The sequence below is a fragment of the Girardinichthys multiradiatus genome, chromosome X, assembly GCF_021462225.1.
Source record: "Girardinichthys multiradiatus isolate DD_20200921_A chromosome X, DD_fGirMul_XY1, whole genome shotgun sequence".
Lineage (NCBI taxonomy): Eukaryota > Metazoa > Chordata > Actinopteri > Cyprinodontiformes > Goodeidae > Girardinichthys > Girardinichthys multiradiatus.
This window is the reverse complement of record NC_061817.1, coordinates 11,922,641-11,945,304: the sequence shown is the minus strand read 5'-3', so window position 1 is coordinate 11,945,304 and position 22,664 is coordinate 11,922,641. Positions and strand designations below refer to the sequence as shown.

Genomic DNA, 22,664 nt, shown 5'->3' with positions numbered 1-22,664 from the left:
AAGAAAGATCAACCATTTACTGGGAATATGCCTAGATTTCTAAGGAAAATATTAACAACCCTTTAACTTGCTCAAAATTTGTCACATCGCAACCATCCAATGTATACAATAGAACAACATAAAGCAGTGAAGTGTTGTGAAGTGGAAGGAAAATGACACATGGTTTAATTTTTTCTTAATGTATTATAATAATTAGGCCCAGTGAGTGAAAATAGTTTGCTGAAATTACAGCTAGGAGTCCTTTGGAGCATGTCTCCACCAGCTTAGCACGTCTAGACACAAACATTTTTACCCATATTTCTGTGCAAAACTGCTCAGGCTCTGTCAGATGGATGGATAGGACGGAGTGCATCTGTGAACAAGAATTTTAATGTCTTGCCTCAGATTCTCAGTAGGATTTAGGCCTAGACTTTGACGGGCCCATTCCTACATATATACTTTGATCTAAACCATTCCATTGGAGCTTGGATGTATTGCTTACAGTCTTTGTCCTGCTGTAAGGTGAACCTCTGCCCCAGTCTCAAGTATTTTGCAGCCTCAGACAGGTTTTCTTACCTTATTTTCCTGTATTTAGCTCCCTTCATCTTCCCATTAACTTTGACTAGTTTCCCTGTCCTTGCAGAGGCAAAGCTTCCCCACAGCAAAATACCGGCACTGTAATGATTTTACAGTGGGGATGCTGTCTTCTGGGTGATGCGCAGTACATACCGTTTTTCACATAAGCCAAAAAGTTGACCTTTGGTCTCATCTGAAAAAAGCACCTTTTTCCAGAGACTGCTCTGTCCTCTGCATTTCTTGTGGAAAACGTTTAACAGGGCCTCTCATGTCTTTACTTCAACAACAGCTTTCTTCTTGCCTCTCTTTCATAAAGGCCAGATTTGCTACTTCTACTAGCTGCTAGGGCTGGGCGATATGAACCAAAAATAATATCTCAATAATTTTAAGCTAAATGGCGAAACATGATATGTATCTCAAAATAATTTTTTATATATTTTAGTATACTTCTGAGTCAAAGTTTCGTCCCAGATGCAGACACATTATTAGACAGGTGTAGGTGTACATAAGAAATGGCCCAAAAACAATACTGGCAAATATTAAAATAATAATCTTCCTCAAATAAAATGTGGTCTTATGCTCTTTTCCATCCTAACAAAACAAAAAACACAGCTGTAGTAATCTCGCGCCACTTGTCACTTTTTCTCTCATAAAGCACAGCACGGGTGTATGAGTTTTGTAACGTGGTTTGTTTCGGTGCAGGAGGCTGGGAAAACTTCATAGTCTGAGCTGCAGCACGCAGTTTAACACACTCTTCGTATTCGTTTTTATGGTGCTGTTTCAAATGGTGGAAAAGATGTGTAGTGCTCGAACTTTTTGGGAAGTTCGACACAGACACATGAGGAAGGAGACAGAAGAATTGGCGGATCTAAAAGAATAATTAATATGCAATGTAAACCATTTTGATATAAACGATATACTCTCATCTCATAACTCTTTTGAAAAAAATCGCGATAGTTTTAAAATCTCGATATATCGCCCAGGTCTACTAGCTACCTTATCAAAAGATTTTCCCACCTGAGCATTGAATCTTTGCTGCTCTTCCAGTGGTACCATTGATTTCTTGGCTATTTTTCTGATTTATTGTCTTCTTGCCAACCTGCCATTTGTTTGGAGGTTTATAGTTGTTCCATACTATTTTTCAGATGATGGATTGAACGGAGCTCTGTAAAGTGGGATATTGTTTTAGAACGTAGCCCTGCATTAAACTTGACCTGTGATCCTTGGTCTTCATGATGCTGTTTGTTCACTAATGTTCTCTTCACAGAAGAGCTGGGTTTATACTGAGATTAAACTACACACAGACGGACTCTAGTTTTTAATTAGGCAACTGGATTTTATTAATGGTATCAGAGTTAAGGGGGCTACATACAAACATACTTTTCCAATATTTCTCGGCAAAAATTTAAAAAGCCTATATCCTTTTACTTCCATTTCACAAATTTGCACGACTTTGTGCTGACAAAATGAAATATTTCAAGGGGCATGAAGACTTTGCAAGACACTATAATCCCACAATGTGCTCCTTGCAGGTCAGTGTTTCCCTCTGCAGGATCCCAGCAGGATTGTCAGATCTTAAGACTGGTATCATTTGTCCATATATAAAGATATATTTAACAAAACCTGGATGAAGATGTAAATGAACTCTTGCCATGGCTTAGTAGGTAAACCATGCCAGCTGCTCATGGAGCAGAACCTTGCTTTTGTTTTAATGATGGGTGGGGGACAAGTCCAGAAAACAGCATACACCTCCATGATCGCGCATAATGATAATTTATATCACAGGTTTCATCTCAACAGGTCTGAAACTCAGGCCGATCTTACCAGGGACCGCCTGATCTGGGTCAGTCTGCTCTTGGCTTTGCTCTCTGCAAACTCCAGGCTGCTGATGTCCTTCAGACGAGCTTTGTACTTTCTCATCTGCTCGTTGATGATCAGCTCCACACACCTACAGATAAAAATGAAGTCAAGTCAGAAAAGGACAAATATTCAATATTCACTTGCACTGCAGCAGATTCATTCAGCTAAAGTTAGGTCAAAAAGGTCAAATGTGATGGAGGTGTTGGACCATTTGTTGGCTGAATATTGGACCATTTGCACGTTGCTGGACGCCACCAGGCCTCCTGGCGTTGTCGGCCATTTTGTATCCAGGACAGTCCGCTCCTACAAATCCCATCGGACACTACGGCTGATATGACGGGGCGTCCCAAGTCTGACGTCACAAGACGCTATATAGGGAGGCCTCCATTTTGAACACTCGCCTTCAGCTGGAGACCGGGTCCGGTTACCAACATCTGAAGCATCACCTGGAGAAGTGTCCTGAGTGGATTTCATTTATTCTCCTTCGTTGGCCAACGAACATTTCATAACTGAGGTTTCTGGAATAAGAAGGCCAGAAATTTCACTTTGCTGATCGAAGACGTGAGTTTAACACGTAACTAAAAACACGGAGTTTTGAGGAGACGAATCGCCACCTTGTTTTGTCCAGTCGACTTTGATGGTCAGATCATATTTTCCCTTTCGCCAAGGAGGCCAGAGGACAAAGATTGACCGTTTTTCCTGAAGTAAACTGTGGACGCACATTAACTTCCAACTTCCACCCCACTCTCTCTCAACCCCCCTCAGAAGGGAGACTTCAACAAAGTAAAACACATCCTTTTATTATTTCTTTCTTTCTTAGAAAGTCTGAGCAGGGTAGAGGAGGTTTTAGTGCGATGAGATTCGCTATTTAATCTAATGTGTCCTGAATGATATGTGCATGTAACCTTTTTATTGAAACTTTGACGTGTCGTGTTGGATGTCTGGAAGCCGCTGCGCTCCCCAGCTTTGTGTGTGTTTTGTGGGGTTATTTGTCACCTGAGAGTCAGCGCAGGTACGCTGTGAGACTGGACTGTTAAAATAACCTCATGGTGAAATTCACCATTTTCTTTGTCTTCAATTTTACTGCCTAATAGCTTGCCGTCAAAAGTTTTATAACTCTTTGTCTGCTCACCTCACAGAGTTGGGGGACGTTTTATGACTGAGTTGCAGTTTGAGCTCTGCTCCCAACCGCCCCTCACCACCACATCCCTTTGTCATATTATCATTTTTCCATAAATGCTGGTTTGATCCCATACTTTGCTTTATTTTGTTTAGATATTTTACACCTTTTGTGTAGAACTTTGCGTGTTTGATTAGGTGAAGATTATTAAATCAGAAGAACGGATTGTATCAGGGCTGTAATTTAATAAATATTCACATAGATGGTAACAGAAGGCGTTTTGTGTTTATTTTGTGCAAGAGTGATTCGTCAGTCAAGATAAGGTTAAAAGTTCCACACATTTTGGCAGAAACGGTCGATTAAACAGCAACATCTCTGGTAATAGTTATTAATTATTACTGAGTATTTAACGGTTGTAATTATCAAAGGCGTTGAGCCACAATTACAACACCAGAAGACATCTCTGGTCTCGATTCATAAATGAGGATTTTGGTTAAGAAATTAATTTTGTCAAATTAGGATTTTTAATTATAATTATTGATAAGGATTAATCAATCAATAATCATACTTCCAACAGAGGAGAAGAGAAATGAAAAAAACAAACAAATAAAATTGTAGCAAATGGACATTACAAATAAAGTGATTTTCACTACCAGTAAACACGATGAACAACACAGATCCACCTCTTGGAACCGACTCTCAATCTAATGGACATCTTCCACTGAGGTTCCTGCACTTTAGAAGCTACGCTAATTCAGACTAATGGGATTCAGTCTTTTATTAGTTTAGACTAATCCTGAAAGTTAGTTTGAGTAGCAATCCATTTGGAAAAAAGAAACAGGTTTCTTGCAACATAGCTACATTTGCTTGTAGGTGTTTGTGAACACAGAGGATTGTTTGGAGTTAGAGTGAGACATACGCTGTAGTTTCGCTGATATCTTGGACACTCTGCAGTGGGTCGATGGTGTCAGGACAACGGAGGATGCAGGGAGCAAAGACGATGGCTAGTGCGTTGGCGGACATCCTGTTCGTCTCCTCCTGTAGGGCAATCCTGCAGTGCAAACACAGTAGCATTATTTTAATCCCAAATCCCACAGAGGAAATGCAGCAAAGACGTTGCAATACATGAAATACAGAGTAACAGTTTTTTCACACTGTGTTTTTGCCTCATGAACTATCGAATTCTGAGACTTTTGCGCTGAGGCTGATCTTTCTAACATCACACACCTGACCAGATGGAAGATCAGACGCTCCAATGTGCTGAGGTGTGTTCTGCTGAGCTGGTCGATTACAGAGTATACGCCTCAGATCACTTCCCGCTTGTCTGGCTGGCCTGAAAACAGATGACCGACACACAATCTGAGGCCACAGAACCTAAACCAGGTTCCTGAGACAGAGGTCTCTGTCTTTTTTCAGCTAATGTTAAGCTATTAATACAAAAATTTATGAATTTGTGGCAGATATTTGTACAGTTTTGGATGGATGGATGGATGGATGGATGGATGGATGGATGGATGACACAATCGGACAGGGAATAAAGTCTGAACATACAGATATTTTATCCGGACCTGAAAAATATTTTCTCCAATACTTATCCAGACTGTCTGAACCCTGTTAACTACTGAAGGTAAACCAACAGCTGCAGGCTGAGCCTTTAGGCAGGAAACACTGAAATAAAGAGCTTACCCATGGCTCTGAGGAACTCTTCGTATAGTTCAAAGGTCATGAGCGGGCTGGGCAGGTCCCGAAGCCACTGCTTGAGTATGCTGGCAATGACATGGATGTTGTAGTCATCCAGAATCACGCTGCTCACATCTACACCAAAAAGAGTTTGGATACATGACCTCTGATTCCTTTGACTGCAAACGATGACCAGTGCATTGCGTAGTAAACAGAGCTGACCTTAGTAATTGTAATTATTTACAGGGAGTTCTTAAGCTCTAAAAGACTTTGAGCCAGTGGCGATTGTTCTAAGTCTGCAAGGGAAGCTCAGCGTCCCCTAAAATGTCAAATAAATACTGTTGTGTGTTCATGTCATTGACTAAATATGCGCTACAACGCGTTCAACTTTTGTTCAGAATCAGCTTCTTATAACTGGTAACGACGCAGCTTTCCTCTCACTCATTCCCGCAGCTTCATAGTGCTTTAAACTCTGAGTTCAATAGTGAAGCAAAAATGCTGGGCTTTGTCCCGCCCATCGGACGCTCAGCTTCTGCATGATGATTGGATGATCTGTCTGAGGCTGAATCCCTTTTTGATTAACAGCGAAATGAGCGAATCAGCGATCTTGAAATTGAGCTTCCCCTCCTTGAAAGACCAGCATCCGCCACTGCTTTGAGAAAATAGTCAGGAATCAGGTAGGAATCAGGAATGCACAGAAAAATTTGTTGATGACAAGAATTGGCAGATTTTATGTTTGACCAACCCGGATTAGGGATTTTGAAAGCTAGAAATGAGATCTTTTTTTCTGATCAGTGAATGGTACATTTTTACCCACTAACAGGTTGCACTGACAATACGGTTTGCTGAGGGAGTTGTTTCTGCAGGACGACGACTAAACTTGCCACTTTTAGTATTAGTGATATGTTGTAAAAAGAAGTAAGAGGAAGTACAAAAACCATAGCAATAGCTTCAACAGGGGTTACAGGTCAGCTTATAACAAAAAGCTTAATGTATAAAAGTTAATGAGAAAGGTTGATCTGTTTTATCCTTTTAAAGAGTGAATCTGTCACAGAACGTGCTGGATGTGTGAATGTGGGCATCCTAAGAGAAGACGTACACTACAGAGAATACACATGAAGAATATTTTCAGTTAGTAATATGAACCATGCTAGTCATGCTTTTTCACTAATACAAGATGCGGAAGATAGCTTAAAATGTAATCTCTGTAATTGCTTGGTCTTTGTTCTGAAATATTTACAACATCCTGGTGAAGTACAGAGCTGTTTAGTACTGACTGCTCTCTTTCAGTGACGCAGATACAAGCCAACCTAACTTTGGGCTGTTTACGTCATTGTTTACATTTACCACAAATAGATGATTTTAAGATGGCCCCATTTATTCTAATATTAGAAAAAAATACTTTTGTTATTCATTTTTCTTAAAATGGACTTGGTTCAAATCAATGTCAGCAGGTCACAGATTTAGAAAATCATTATTGTGCCACAAAATCTATGATCGATGCGTTTCTAACATTTACTTAAAACAGACACAGCGTACAATGTTACCCAGCTTCTCTGCCTGATGTAAAAAACCATCCAACAATAATGACACTCAAAAAAATTACATTATCAATAGACGTATAGAAACGTAGCAAAGGTTTGGGTTGGCTGACTGTTCCGTCGTTTTGCAAATATGATAATATTTAGAAAACACTGTTTTTATGTATTAAAGACGTAATAAATAAAAAAGGATATCAGTTCAGAATATTGCAAATGTCTGACCTGTGTCCAGGCCTTGTCGGAGTTCTTTGATCTTATTGGTGGAGCCCGACTTCCTGTAGATTCCCTCCGTGTAGAGGCCATGCATCTCAATGTAATTGATGAGTTTCTCCACCAGCTGGGGAACGGCGCGCTCCTCGCTGGTCAGACGGGACAACTCCACCCCAAACTGACGGGACGACAGCTCCGGGTCGTACTTTAACAGAAGAACACACAGGACAAAAATGGCAGCCAAAACAGAACAAACGAGACTCAAGGCTGGGGCATTTCGTTTGGTTTCAGCAACTATTCCTGAATGTAAGAAACAGATCAACTTTTTTACTGCTTCAGTTTTTGTTACATTACAAGACAAATCCCAATAGACAGGTTTATGTATGATACCTCAGGTAATATTTAGCAAAAACACAATCTGCACATTCCTAAACAAAGTTACTATCTAGAGTTGCTGACAACTACCCTGCCACGAGAAATGATTTATATTTATTGATTTTTTCAATTTTCTTTACATAACAACCACAACTTCAATGTGCTTTATTGGGAAAAATGATTAATTCCTTCAGAGTTTTTTCCAACAAAAATCTGAAGAGTGTCCATGCATTTTAATTCAGCCTCCTTTACTTTGATATCCCTAAATAAAATGCAATTCAACCAAATGTATTAAGAAGTCTCGTAATTTGTAAATAGACTATCCAAGTGAAACGTACTCTCAGAATAAATGCATTGGTTCTGGAAAGGCTTCTAAACATATGGAGTAAGGTGCTCTGGTCACATGAGACGAAGCAAAACATTGGGGTCTATATGCAAAGTGCCACATGTGGCAAATAAACTAAACCTCCACATCACCCTGAATATAGCATTACCAAGATAAAACACAATGGAGGTAGTGCCATGTTGTGGGGATGCTGTTCTGAAGCAGGGACAGTGAAGCTGGTCAGAGTTGGTGTGTAAATAAATAGAGCTAAGCACATATAATCCTGGAACAAAACCTGCTGCAAAAGACACTATAGACTGGGACGAAGAGCCACCTTCCAGCAGGAAAACTGCCCTAAACATACAGCCTGTACTACAATGAAATGGTTTAGACCGAAGTATATTTGTCTGTTAAAATGCCCTAGTAAATATCCACACTTAAATCAAATTAAGAATCTGTGGCAAGACTTGAAAGGTGATGTTTACAGATGCTCGCCATCCAGTTTGATTGAAGTTAGGCTATTTTTCCATCTCTAGATGTTCAAGTGCACTGCAGCAAAATATGGTCCTGCAAAGTATTGACTCAGAGGGCTGAGTGCAAATGCACATCACATTTCATAGGTTTGTTTTAGTAAAATTCCTTTTACTTCTAATTTACAGTTATGCGCTACCTTGTATTGGTCTATCACATTAAATCCTATTAAAACACACTGAACTTTATTGTTAATAATATATGAAGGATTTAAGGGGTATGAATATTTTTCCAAAGCACTGAATAAGATCAGGACAGAGAAGAACAGCAGATTGAAAATGCTCTGCTAGAGTTTTTTGCAGCTGTGACTTTTTTTTCCTGTGTTTTGAATTTAGAAGTGACTCTCAGGGTGTAAAGTACTTTGATACCTGAAGAAAGGAATAGAAAGAAAGAAAATTCTATCAGTATTTTCATCTTTTAATTTGCCTTAATGGTGCTAGAAAATGCAATAAATCATCATGCTTAGATTTAAACATTCTGCTTCGCAATCAAATACCGCTGCATCCCGAAACAAGAAGAAGATCTGGTTAAAACGCACCTTTTTACTGCACTTGGTGGTCATCTTGGAGCAGCACTTTCTGTGGCAAGCGGAGCGGCACAAAAACAGACAAAAACAGACAACCATCAGCCTGCTTCTCCTAAAAACGGCAGAGCAACAACATCAGCCCACTGTAACAATCAAAGACTAGTGTGAAGCTTCAAGGTGTCCAGAGAGTCGGCTCTCTGCACCGCTGCAAGGAAAGCTTTGTAACTAGATAGAAGACAGATTTATGAAGGGAGAGGGAGGTGTAATTGAATTTTGCTGACACTCAGGAAAGCATACGGAAAGTGTATTCAGTGGGACACCGTGTGTACTGGGAGTGTGTTGGAGTGTGCCAGGGTGGAACCAGAAACTACACACAATGATGTGAAATTCAGGGAAAGACTAGAACACGATATTGTTCCAGTTCTGCATTCTTTATTTCATGTTCTTTAATTGAATATCATATTTGGGTCAACTCATCATATTTTCCAGTGATATTTTCTGAATGTTTAGTTTTGGATCCTTACATTTGCAAACGCAGGCTCGGTCCATCATCCAGATGAGGGAGGAGCAGTACTCGCAGTAAGTAGGGATGCTATACTGAGTGGACTTAAAGATGTGGCCATTATGTTCCTCCACCTGCAGGGGGCAGCACACCCATCAGTCAGCTCAAACAAATGAACAACATCTTTCGAGGATTAGTTTTAAACTACAGGGGTTGGACAATGAAACTGAAACACCTCGTTTTAGACCACAATAATTTATTAGTATGGTGTAGGGCCTCCTTTTGCGGACAATACAGCGTCAATTCGTCTTGGGAATGACATATACAAGTCCTGCACAGTGGTCAGACAATGTTTGAACCATTGGATGCACATGGTCCTCAAGAATGGTTCGGTAGTCCTTGGCAGTGACGCGCCCATCTAGCACAAGTATTGGGCCAAGGGAATGCCATGATATGGCAGCCCAAACCATCACTGATCCACCTCCATGCTTCACTCTGGGCATGCAACAGTCTGGGTGGGACGCTTCTTTGGGGCTTCTCCAAACCGTAACTCTCCCGGATGTGGGGAAAACAGTAAAAGTAAACTCATCAGAGAACAATACATGTTTCACATTGCCCACGGCCCAAGATTTGCGCTCCTTGCACCATTGAAACCGACGTTTGGCATTGGCATGAGTGACCAAAGGTTTGGCTATAGCAGCCTGGCCGTGTACAGGTCCTTCTCAAAATATTAGCATATTGTGATAAAGTTCATTATTTTCCATAATGTCATGATGAAAATTTAACATTCATATATTTTAGATTCATTGCAGACTAACTGAAATATTTCAGGTCTTTTATTGTCTTAATACGGATGATTTTGGCATACAGCTCATGAAAACCCAAAATTCCTATCTCACAAAATTAGCATATTTCATCCGACCAATAAAAGAAAAGTGTTTTTAATACAAAAAACGTCAACCTTCAAATAATCATGTACAGTTATGCACTCAATACATGGTCGGGAATCCTTTTACAGAAATGACTGCTTCAATGCGGCGTGGCATGGAGGCAATCAGCCTGTGGCACTGCTGAGGTCTTATGGAGGCCCAGGATGCTTCGATAGCGGCCTTTAGCTCATCCAGAGTGTTGGGTCTTGAGTCTCTCAACGTTCTCTTCACAATATCCCACAGATTCTCTATGGGGTTCAGGTCAGGAGAGTTGGCAGGCCAATTGAGCACAGTGATACCATGGTCAGTAAACCATTTACCAGTGGTTTTGGCACTGTGAGCAGGTGCCAGGTCGTGCTGAAAAATGAAATCTTCATCTCCATAAAGCTTTTTAGCAGATGGAAGCATGAAGTGCTCCAAAATCTCCTGATTGCTAGCTGCATTGACCCTGCCCTTGATAAAACACACTGGACCAACACCAGCAGCTGACACGGCACCCCAGACCATCACTGACTGTGGGTACTTGACACTGGACTTCTGGCATTTCCTTCTCCCCAGTCTTCCTCCAGACTCTGGCACCTTGATTTCCGAATGACATGCAGAATTTGCTTTCATCCGAAAAAAGTACTTTGGACCACTGAGCAACAGTCCAGTGCTGCTTCTCTGTAGCTCAGGTCAGGCGCTTCTGCCGCTGTTTCTGGTTCAAAAGTGGCTTGACCTGGGGAATGCGGCACCTGTAGCCCATTTCCTGCACACGCCTGTGCACGGTGGCTCTGGATGTTTCTACTCCAGACTCAGTCCACTGCTTCCGCAGGTCCCCCAAGGTCTGGAATCGGCCCTTCTCCACAATCTTCCTCAGGGTCCGGTCACCTCTTCTCGTTGTGCAGCGTTTTCTGCCACACTTTTTCCTTCCCACAGACTTCCCACTGAGGTGCCTTGATACAGCACTCTGGGAACAGCCTATTCGTTCAGAAATTTCTTTCTGTGTCTTACCCTCTTGCTTGAGGGTGTCAATAGTGGCCTTCTGGACAGCAGTCAGGTCGGCAGTCTTACCCATGATTGGGGTTTTGAGTGATGAACCAGGCTGGGAGTTTTAAAGGCCTCAGGAATCTTTTGCAGGTGTTTAGAGTTAACTCGTTGATTCAGACGATTAGGTTCATAGCTCGTTTAGAGACCCTTTTAATGATATGCTAATTTTGTGAGATAGGAATTTTGGGTTTTCATGAGCTGTATGCCAAAATCATCCGTATTAAGACAATAAAAGACCTGAAATATTTCAGTTAGTGTGCAATGAATCTAAAATATATGAATGTTAAATTTTCATCATGACATTATGGAAAATAATTAACTTTATCACAATATGCTAATATTTTGAGAAGGACCTGTATAAGGCAAGTTTTCCACCAGCTCATGCCTAGTTGCTAGTGTGGTTTATAAGTTAGTGTCAGGCAGTCACTGTATCTAATTTGTTTGGTTCCAATTTATTTTCAGTTTAACACCAAAATACAAGGACAAACATAGTGAAAATCAGTTTTTTTGGTGCAGTACCTCTAACAAAAATCTGCCATTTCATCTCTACGACAACTAAATATATAGAAGACATTCCATAAGAAACTCATAAAAAGAGCTGCCACATGAGCCAAATCAATGCCGTTTAGCATTTGAGAAAAACTATAAAACCCTACAATAAAAGGTAAGCTTGGGATATAGCAAACAAAAAAAAATAAATGAAATAAAATAACTCCCAAGTTATTCCTCGGGTCTAATGAGGTTAATATCAACACTGCAATAAGACAACACAGAGACCGTCTCACCAGAGACCACAATGATAAAAGTGGCATTTTATAAAAAGTTTTAATTGGGCAAAAAAAACAAAACCATAAAAGACAAATTAAAATCACCCCCCCCCCCCACCCTTCCCCATAAACAGACGATAAAAAATAAATGTTTTGTGAACAAACGTGCAGAGCTTTCAAATCAACAGTGAAGTACATCTGCTTCCAAAGAAAAGACGGGATCCACGATGAGGAGACTTCTGTCTGGCTGGGGGACTCATCTGGACTGCTCGACTGGGTGGGAGACAAAGGAGAGACGTTAGGAGGAGCAAAGATCTACAGAACAACAGCTGAGGATGCCAACTCTTCACCAGCAGGTTTAACTTGTATGAGCTTTAACGGGAGATCCAAAGCTACACGACAGCTCCCAATTGTTGCCATGATTACTATCTGAATCTTTTTTTAAGGCTCTGACATGGATTACTTTAAACACTTTTAGTCAAAGCTGTGGTCTTGGAAGCCATTCATCGTGAAATAAACACTTACTGTAAGATGAGATGTCAATCTCATCTGGCAGCTCGGCCACGTTGACTTCAAAGCGGTCCTGCACATCGTTCAGAGTCTTGGCGTCGGTCTCATCAGACACAAAGGTTACAGCCAGGCCTTTGGTTCCGAACCGACCAGCACGGGCAACCTAATCGGTTCAACAATTTAAATGTAAGACCTTACTAACTAAACTAAAATCAATTCTTGAAATATTTCAAACTGGTGAGGGAAGAAGAAGGAAACCTGGTTAAAGATTTCCTTCTTTAGTTTCTCACCCTGTGCAAATAGGTGTCCGAGTCTTCAGGCATGTCATAGTTGAAGACTATGTTCACTCTCTCAATATCCATCCCTCTGCCAAAGAGGTTGGTCGCTACCAAGATCCGCCTCTGGAAGTCCTTGAATTGCTGATAGCGAGAGAGCCTGCAAAGAGGGGTGACGAGGAGCAGGGATCAATAACACCGCTGCTGAAAGCATTACTGGACACCATCCTGCTTTGAAGGCAATAATGTGTTGAGTTAAATTAAGATGCCTTCGGCTCCCATAAACACATTTAGCAAGTCAAGGTTGGCAGAGCACGTGTTCATTAGCGCATGCAAGTAAAGTGATGAGCTGTAGGGGAGTCTCACCTTTCCTCCTGACCCATTCCCCTGTGAATGGCAATAGCAGGGAAATTCTGCTCCACCAGAAGCTGAGAGAGAGCGACGCATCGCTGCACAGACTTGACAAAGATCACCACCTAGAGGTAGAGCACTGGAACTTAGAGGCATGCCACCAGCCTATATGCACGTATATCCAAAAAATAGCTAAAATATTGTGAAAAAATGTTGGGGCTTTTTGGTCACTCATTTTAGAAAGTGGAACTCATGTATTATACAGATTTATTACACAGAGAGAAATATTTCAAGCCTTTATTGCTTGATGATTATGCCTTTGAACCAGCTTTGAGTACCTTTGGTAGCGTGGGCCGGAGTCAAGTCGTGCTGGAAAATGAAATTATCTTCCTTAAGTTTATCAGCAGAAGGAAACATGAAGTGCTCTAAAAAATCCTGGTAGATGGCTGCAGGTGAACGTCAGAGAACACAGCGGACCAACACCAACTATGGACATGGCACTCCGAATCATCACTGACCACAGAGATTTCTCACTGGACTTTAAACAACGTAGATTCTGTGCCTCTCCACTCTTCCTCCAGACTCTGGGACCTTGATTTCCAGATGAAATGCAACCTTTACTATCATCTGAAAAGAGGACTGGACCACTGAGCAACAGTCCAGTTCTTTTTCTCCATAGTCCAGGTAAGATGCTTCAGACGTCTCTTGATCAGAAGTGGCTTGATACAAGGAATGAGACATTTGTGGCCAATGTCTAGGGTTCGTCTATGTGTGGCGGCTCTTGATGCGCTGACTCTAGTCTCAGTCCACTCCTTGTGAAGTTCCCCGAAGCCACCGATTGGATTTACTTACAAATCCTCTCAAGGCTGTGGTTATCCCCGTTGCAGCTTTCCCTACACTTTTTCCTTGCACTTAACTCTAGTCCTCGAAGGGCCGATATCCTGCAACATTTAGATGTGCCCATGGTCCAACACACTAAAATCAAATGGCTGAATTTCCTCCTCAGTATGCAGTCACATTCCCCAGAGTCCTGCTAATGGACCTAATTATTTGATTCAGGTGTGTTGGAGCAGAGATGCATCTAAAAGTTGCAGGACACTGGCCCTTGAGGACTAGAGTTTGACACCTGTGATTTAGAGGCTCAGGAAGCCTTACAGGTGTTTTGAGTCAATCAGCTGATTAATGTGTAAAGCCATGAGCTTGCAAAATTTTCACAACATTCTAATTTTCTGAGACACTGAATTTGTTTTGTTTTTTTACTATATGCAAGCCATAATCATCTAAATGAAAGAAATTACACTCCGTGTGTAATGAATCAAGTCATGAATCAATGAATTTCACTTTCTGAGATGACTCACAAAAAAAAGGCACAAAAAAAAAAAAAAAAAAAAAATCACCGAAGATTTTCATGATATTCTGATCATTTGAGATTTAACCACACTTGTTGCAAGGACAAGTTATTTAACATGAGAAACACCAGGACAAAGCAACATCAAAAAGTGTTTGATCCATAGATTTACCTGATTGAACTCCAAGACGTCAAGAAGGTCAAACAGCTTGCGGTTTTTCTCGCTGTCCTTCAGCTTGCAGTAATACTGCTGCAGACCATGAAGTGTAAGTTTGGTCTCATCATCTACAAACACCTCCATTGGCTGCAGGAACAAAAGACAGGATGCTATAAGTAACTACTTAAAAAAATATACTACCCTATAGTGAATTCATACCTTTTCTTTGCATTTTGTCAAGTTGCTACTACAAACTTCGATGCATTTAGGTATTGTGTGATAAACCAACAGTGGTGAAATTACATCTGAACGTCTTCTGGGCTGCGTCTCTACAAGCTGTGAAAATCTACATATTTGGAGACCAAGTCTTTTACAACATATATATAAAATGGAAAGCGCATCTGTGAAGATCAATTTCTAAGTTTAGCCAAAGATATTTTCTTCTCCTTGCCACCACCATTATTCCTGCTGGGTTGTTCAGCGAACATAGTCTGGCATAAAGACAGGTGGTTTCTTGCAGATATTTCCTGTACATGGCTTATGGCTAAGTGCAACCAATCCAGATATGTCACGGGAACAATTAAGATGAGCCTTAAACTGATTGTCCACCTCTTATGCCATAGAATATGGCACAGTTTCAACTCCAGTCCTCAAGTACTAGTGTCCTGCAACTTTTAGATACATCCCTGCTCCCAAACAGCTGAATCAAGTGATTTGATTGGCTCTTCAGAATGGCATCACATTTGGCAAAGGCCAGTCATTTGATTCAATGTGTACTGGAGAAGAGATGCATCTCAAAGCTGCAGGGTAGCAGCTCTAGAGGACTGGATTGAACAGAGCTCTGTGAGATGTTAAAAAGTGTGATATCACCAAAGCCTGCTTTAAACTTTCTCCCTGACCCGTCTGCTGTGTTCCTTGGTCTTCATGATGTGGTTTGCTCACTAATGTTCTCTAACAATTTGCTTGGGCCTTCACAGAACAGCTGGATTTTAGGTTTAAATTCAACACTGGTAGTCCCTGGTTAATAATTACATGACTCCTGAAGGCAATTTGTTGCACTGGATTTAATTTGGGCAATTCAAAGTAAACCCAACACATCCCAAACTTGACAAAATATGTCAATAGTTAAGATTTAAGGGGTACAGCATGGGTGCTACACGTGGTGTAGCGGTAAAGCGAGCATCCATGTACAGGCTTTAGTAATAGACACGGCTGTTCCTGGTTCGAGTCTCGACCCCGATAACCTGTGCTGCATGTCTTTAGGTCCGGCTTCTTACAGACAGATATAGAAAACCAACAGACTTGAGTTTTCACTTACATCCTGCATGAATTTGCGGCAGACCGGTCGGATCTCCTTACTCAGCGTTGCACTGAACATCATGACCTGCTTCTCGTGGGGTGTGATCCTGAAAATGTCCTGCACGTCACGCCTCATGTCTGCACACAGAGTGGTTAAAATTATTAATAAGAAGAAAAAACGACTTGCCATTAGCTCACAAATATCGAACAGAAAGACATACCTAGCGCCTCCAACATTTTGTCACACTCATCTAGGACGAAATGTTTTACATTTTTCAGGCTTAAGCTCTTGTTGCGGATCAGAGCGAGGATCCGACCGGGTGTTCCCACTACGATGTGAGGGCAGTTCTTCTTTAAGGTCTCCTCATCCTTCTTGATGTTCAGGCCACCAAAGAACACGGCACACTTCACGGTGGGCATGTACTTTGAGAAACGCTCGTACTCTTTGCTGATCTGGAAGGCCAGCTCTCGCGTGTGGCACATGACTAGTACAGAAACCTGGGGAGGGGGCAGATGAAAATACAGATTAAGAAACTGGTGGCTCTGGCTGTCGTATGGGTTTCCTTTTCTCACAGCTGAAAACATCCATTTTCTATAAAACAAATTTGAAAAAATAAAATAAATCCAACCCAAACTGTTCAGCCTAAGTCACAGCTCTGGTCAGTTAAACTAATATACCGACCTGTCCATCAACAGGCTCAATCTGTTGCAGTGTGGCCAGGACAAACACAGCAGTCTTGCCCATACCAGATTTGGCCTGGCACAGGATGTCCATGCCGAGGATAGCCTGTGGGATGCATTCATGCTGGACTGGAAGCAGAAAGATAAAACCATATTAATCAGCATACCCAGAAGCACATAAAAAAAACCCACTAATTGTTCAAGGGTCTAGAGGTAATATTTTGCCACCAGTCTGTATCAGTTAAGTGGCGTATTCATAATTCCAAGTGATTAGAAAAAGGAATATTTTCCTTGAATGATACCTCAGGAGAAAACAAACAAGCTTGGCAAGAGATTCCACACCTATATAATGCTAGGGTGTGTAATCTAAAATATGCTGTAAAGCTCTGCAACATGAGTCACTAGATCTGCCAGTTTTAATTATTGATGCAGAGTGCAACTGATGGCAACCAGCAACCAGAATACCCAAGAAGAAAAGAAGTGACATTCCAATAAATACAGTAGGTGATCACCTGTGTTGGATGGCAACAAGATCTGCTACAATACAGCATGTTATAGCCCCTTAAAGGTCTTTAATTAATGTTAATCATGCAGGATGACACTATTTTAGCTTCATTTATCTGCCCATTAGCCCTGACCAGCTGAACAAAAGCATCCCCACAGCATGATGCTGCCACCACCATGTTTTACGGTGTGTGCAGAACAAAACAAATTGGGTAGACAAAGTTTTTGACCCATTTACTGGTGTACCAACCAGGGCACGTGTCAGAAGCTCTGATCAAACTGAACAGCAATAACACGGCAAACATTGTCAACCCAAAGTGATTGACATGTTGACCTAAATTACTGAATGGGGTCAGTGGATTTGGGGTAAAAAGCTTCGTTTCATACTCTACATTGACCAACAGGTAATTTGGGACAGTTTTCAATTATAATTTTCTTTCATCCAGCTAAAACGCATCACTGTCTATGCTCCTAACTGCCGGAGAGACTCTGGTCAATGAGACACTGGCGTCTTATTTAAAGAACTTTACACAGCCGAGGTGGTGTGATGGAAATTTTTAATTAATTTGGAAACCATAACTTCCTAAAACCTTTAATAGGATTTTTTTTAAAGATCTTGGGGATATCAAGTTCTAAAACTTAAACCTAACCTCAAGCGTACAAAACTAAGCAAACATAAAAAAGTAAATTAATAGCACCCAGAAAAGGCACAAGATATGTGGAATCAGAAAACTGTGGCTTTGTGCAGCAATGCTACAAGGAACAATTAAAAAGATGGAATGTCATTGGCTCAACCTTCTACCATTATATGACCCTCACCTTCAGATGGATGCTCAAAACCACAGTCTATGATGGCGCGGAGAAGTTCTGGCTTCAGAAGAAAATCTCTGAAGCCGGAGCTGTGAATGGAGACGTAGGATCCCTTCACTTCCTTCTTCCCTGCAGGGGCTGCGCTCTCAGGGGCTCCCTGTGGCTCCTCGTCTTCTTCATAATCGAGCAGCTCGTTATCAACGTCATTCTCAGCCATTATACGTGTTGCTGTGTCTTTGTCTAGGACACAGAAAATGAATCATTACTCTCGGAGGTTTTCATTACGCAGCGTGCCGCTTATCGACGTTGTGTTTCCGTACAGGTTGCATTCTGCCATGGACAATGCGAACTAGACTTTGGATGGTTTCATCTGCATTGTCTAAGCCCAACACACTAGTCAAAATCTACTGGTATAAAATGTACTAGCTAACTCTGGTCGATGCTCTTAAAACTAGCGGCATGTTGCCACAGACTGCACAAAAAGCGTACATAAACGACATCAGCACTTAAAACCACCCAAAACAGGCCCGGCAGCGCATCGGTTTGGCCAAACCTGTTAGCTTCTGAGAGCTAAAACTGAAAATCTATTGTGTTGCATAACCGTCGCTAACGTGGCGAGTTTTACCTTTGAAAACTAACTCGCTCTCAATGTGCTCTCAATATCAATATGAGCAGTTGGTTATACGAAGATAAACTTAAAAGTTAACACAACAGGTTAATTTACGGAAAAGCAACACAATTGACAAAGTGGAAGCTAAGCTAAATGCTAAGCTACAACACTCCAGCTCCAATGTCCGGGTTAAGCTAATTACGATTTGAATTTAACACAGGCTACCTTCCGACAGAATCTAAATACATACAATTAAAACATGAAACTTGAACTTTAAACTAACCTCTTAAACAATTTCAACTGTAATAACGTAGCTCAAAATAGAGCTAATACCCGTACGACGTTGACTATGAATCAACCGGATCAAAACCGCATGGGGAGGCCTCAGTCGGTTTATACAGGCAACCGGAAGTTCCACCTACGACTGAAAAAAGATTAACACCATTGGTGAATTTGTTTAACTGCAGTCAGCGATTGGACAGAACTTGTGCCACGGTACCTCACACTCTGAAAAAGCGGGATATGAGCGACGATGTGTTCGGTGTAGGGAAGCTCGCAAGGGACATTAAAGTTACTTATACAGTGCCTTGCAAAAGTATCCATCCCCCTTGGAGTTTGTACTATTTCATTTACAGAACATGCCTTCAACGTGCATAACTGTTTACATCCCACCCCCTCCATTTTGGATGGTTTTCAGTTGTGAACAGTGATCTTCAAGTTTAACTACAGATTCCCAATTGGATTGAGGTATGGACTTTGACTAGGTCAGCGGTATGAAACTCCAGTCCTTAAGGGCCAATGTCCTGCAACTTTTAGATGCGTCCCTGGTCCAACACACTTTAATCGAATGGCTAAATTTCCTCCTCAGTATGCGGTCAAGTTCTCCAGAGTCCTGTTAATGACCTAATTATTCAGGTGTGTTGAAGCAGCGGCGCATCTAAAAGTTGCAAGACACCGGCCTACGAGGACTGGAGTTTGACACCTGTGGACCTATAGGCCATTCCAACAAATTTAATGATTCCCCTTAAACCATTCAAGTGTGGTTTTAGCAGTATGTTTCAGATCATTGTCTTGCTGGAAGGTGAACCTCAGTCCAAGTCTGATATCACAGGAAGACTGACACAGGACTTTCTCAAGAATATACTTGTATTTACCATGGCCCATCTTTCATCATAGAGTTCCTTGAGAGCATTAAATAACAGATTAGTTGGATGATTAAAAAAATGTCTCACTTTAAATCACAGTTTGTGGTAAAGGACCATAGTGGCAATAGGACAACGGCAGGCGCATGGTGGATGGATATACAGGTCCTTCTCAAAATATTAGCATATTGTGATAAAGTTCATTATTTTCCATAATGTCATGATGAAAATTTAACATTCATATATTTTAGATTCATTGCACACTAACTGAAATATTTCAGGTCTTTTATAGTCTTAATACGGATGATTTTGGCATACAGCTCATGAAAACCCAAAATTCCTATCTCACAAAATTAGCATATTTCATCCGACCAATAAAAGAAAAGTGTTTTTAATATAAAAAACGTCAACCTTCAAATAATCATGTACAGTTATGCACTCAATACTTGGTCGGGAATCCTTTAGCAGAAATGACTGCTTCAATGCGGCGTGGCATGGAGGCAATCAGCCTGTGGCACTGCTGAGGTCTTATGGAGGCCCAGGATGCTTCGATAGCGGCCTTTAGCTCATCCAGAGTGTTGGGTCTTGAGTCTCTCAACGTTCTCTTCACAATATCCCACAGATTCTCTATGGGGTTCAGGTCAGGAGAGTTGGCAGGCCAATTGAGCACAGTGATACCATGGTCAGTAAACCATTTACCAGTGGTTTTGGCGCTGTGAGCAGGTGCCAGGTCGTGCTGAAAAATGAAACCTTCATCTCCATAAAGCTTTTCAGCAGATGGAAGCATGAAGTGCTCCAAAATCTCCTGATAGCTAGCTGCATTGACCCTGCCCTTGATAAAACACAGTGGACCAACACCAGCAGCTGACACGGCACCCCAGACCATCACTGACTGTGGGTACTTGACACTGGACTTCTGGCATTTTGGCATTTCCTTCTCCCCAGTCTTCCTCCAGACTCTGGCACCTTGATTTCCGAATGACATGCAGAATTTGCTTTCATCCGAAAAAAGTACTTTGGACCACTGAGCAACAGTCCAGTGCTGCTTCTCTGTAGCCCAGGTCAGGCGCTTCTGCCGCTGTTTCTGGTTCAAAAGTGGCTTGACCTGGGGAATGCGGCACCTGTAGCCCATTTCCTGCACACGCCATCCTGAGTCTGGATGTTTCTACTCCAGACTCAGTCCACTGCTTCCGCAGGTCCCCCAAGGTCTGGAATCGGCCCTTCTCCACAATCTTCCTCAGGGTCCGGTCACCTCTTCTCGTTGTGCAGCGTTTTCTGCCACACTTTTTCCTTCCCACAGACTTCCCACTGAGGTGCCTTGATACAGCACTCTGGGAACAGCCTATTTGTTCAGAAATTTCTTTCTGTGTCTTACCCTCTTGCTTGAGGGTGTCAATAGTGGCCTTCTGGACAGCAGTCAGGTCGGCAGTCTTACCCATGATTGGGGTTTTGAGTGATGAACCAGGCTGGGAGTTTTAAAGGCCTCAGGAATCTTTTGCAGGTGTTTAGAGTTAACTTGTTGATTCAGATGATTATGTTCATAGCTCGTTTAGAGACCCTTTTAATGATATGCTAATTTTGTGAGATAGAAATTTTGGGTTTTCATGAGCTGTATGCCAAAATCATCCGTATTAAGACAATAAAAGACCTGAAATATTTCAGTTAGTGTGCAATGAATCTAAAATATATGAATGTTAAATTTTCATCATGACATTATGGAAAATAATGAACTTTATCACAATATGCTAATATTTTGAGAAGGACCTGTATTTGAATGTAATGGAATAATAAAATTACAGACACAAAGGATGCACAGGAACCAGAGAGTTTTAAATATAACTGAGGGGAAAAGAATGATGCGGAAAACGGATGGGTGCAATTGACAAAATACAAACAAGTGTGGATCATGACATTACCCTTCCGTCTAGGGGCCCTCTAAGATGTCCTGATAAGGCCATGGGGAAAAAACTAACCCGAACCGGACGGGCAGAAGGAGCCACAAACAGAGGGCCAGAAATAAAAACAAAACCTTGGAGGCTGCGGATGGTGGCAATACAGGAGCCTTGGAGGCCGACGATGAAGAAGGTTAATGGAGCACACTATCCAAGAACTCTGAAGCCTGGGAGCCACAAAGAAACTCTGAAGGCTGGGAGCCGTGGAGAAGCTCTGAAACCTGAACACAGAGGAGCTCAGGAACAGGAACATGAGGTGGGTTCATCTGGACACTCTCACTGGAGAACTCAAGAACTGGTGGACAAGGTGCTAGCAGCAACAGATTGAAGCGAGGAGCGGAGTTTGGCGATCGGAGGCAGCTTGGCACAGGCTCTGGCACTTGGAAGCAGCTTGGCGAAGGCTCAGGCGCATTCAGTCTGCAGCGAAGAGCAGGCTCAGGCGCTTTACCAACTACATTTGTAACTGCATTCACTTTGAAACGCCACAATGTTGTCCTTTAATAACATCCTGAATATGTATAAGCAAAATAGCAGACAAAATCTCAAATATATATAAATTATTTCAGCTACTCACTTGTTGGATGATCTAAGGGAAAACCTAGAAATGTAACAAAATACAGCTGCAGCATTTGTGATCATCTGGCTGTATCTCTAGCCCATAAATAATAAAATAACAGTAAAAAAACCCACTTTAATCTGTTAGTTGTGACGGTTAGGGCTTGAGCCTTCAGTTAATAGTCTAACGTATATAGTGAAGCTGAAGCTGTGTGGGCAAGATTAAGGTGAGTTAAGATGCAAAGGCCTACATTACCAACATAGGCTCTTATAAGCACTCACCTCGAGAAAAATGCAGCTCTTGCTATGTGAAACATTTAATGCCCCGCCAGAAAGACACAATGCAAATCTTTCATTCATCTGTAAATAGAGTGACTTAAAAATAACTGTTAGGCAGAGCTGCACTTCCTTTCAGATTCATTGAGTAAGATACAGCATATTTTCAGTTAAAAGTTCTCAAATATGTGAGCTTCACTTATGCACAACACTGTTGGTTGTATTGCTCGGTTAAGCTACTGTT

General features: G+C 41.6%; 2 protein-coding genes and 1 long non-coding RNA gene across 3 annotated transcripts; all 3 read right to left on the bottom strand.

Moving 5' to 3' along the window:
- Positions 1 to 1,623: 1,623 nt before the first annotated feature.
- On the bottom strand, positions 1,624 to 5,611 carry LOC124862173. The gene is made up of 4 exons (XR_007036880.1): positions 5,222 to 5,611; positions 4,763 to 4,868; positions 4,455 to 4,586; positions 1,624 to 2,503 (listed from the first exon to the last, which is right to left on the bottom strand). It is a non-coding gene; the product is annotated as an uncharacterized LOC124862173 (long non-coding RNA).
- A 1,243-nt stretch (positions 5,612 to 6,854) lies between these two features.
- On the bottom strand, positions 6,855 to 8,788 carry LOC124862152 (unconventional myosin-IXAb-like). The gene is made up of 2 exons (XM_047355971.1): positions 8,736 to 8,788; positions 6,855 to 7,171 (listed from the first exon to the last, which is right to left on the bottom strand). Exons 1-2 carry the CDS (start codon positions 8,757 to 8,759, stop codon positions 6,956 to 6,958), a joined length of 240 nt encoding a protein of 79 aa, XP_047211927.1. The 5' UTR covers positions 8,760 to 8,788; the 3' UTR covers positions 6,855 to 6,955.
- A 2,828-nt stretch (positions 8,789 to 11,616) lies between these two features.
- LOC124862293 (ATP-dependent RNA helicase DDX39A-like) lies at positions 11,617 to 18,935 on the bottom strand. Its single transcript, XM_047356114.1, has 10 exons — positions 18,779 to 18,935; positions 17,895 to 18,125; positions 16,573 to 16,700; positions 16,112 to 16,388; positions 15,910 to 16,028; positions 14,607 to 14,738; positions 13,102 to 13,211; positions 12,751 to 12,895; positions 12,476 to 12,623; positions 11,617 to 12,223 (listed from the first exon to the last, which is right to left on the bottom strand). Exons 2-10 carry the CDS (start codon positions 18,100 to 18,102, stop codon positions 12,207 to 12,209), a joined length of 1,284 nt encoding a protein of 427 aa, XP_047212070.1. The 5' UTR covers positions 18,103 to 18,125; positions 18,779 to 18,935; the 3' UTR covers positions 11,617 to 12,206.
- Positions 18,936 to 22,664: the final 3,729 nt, after the last annotated feature.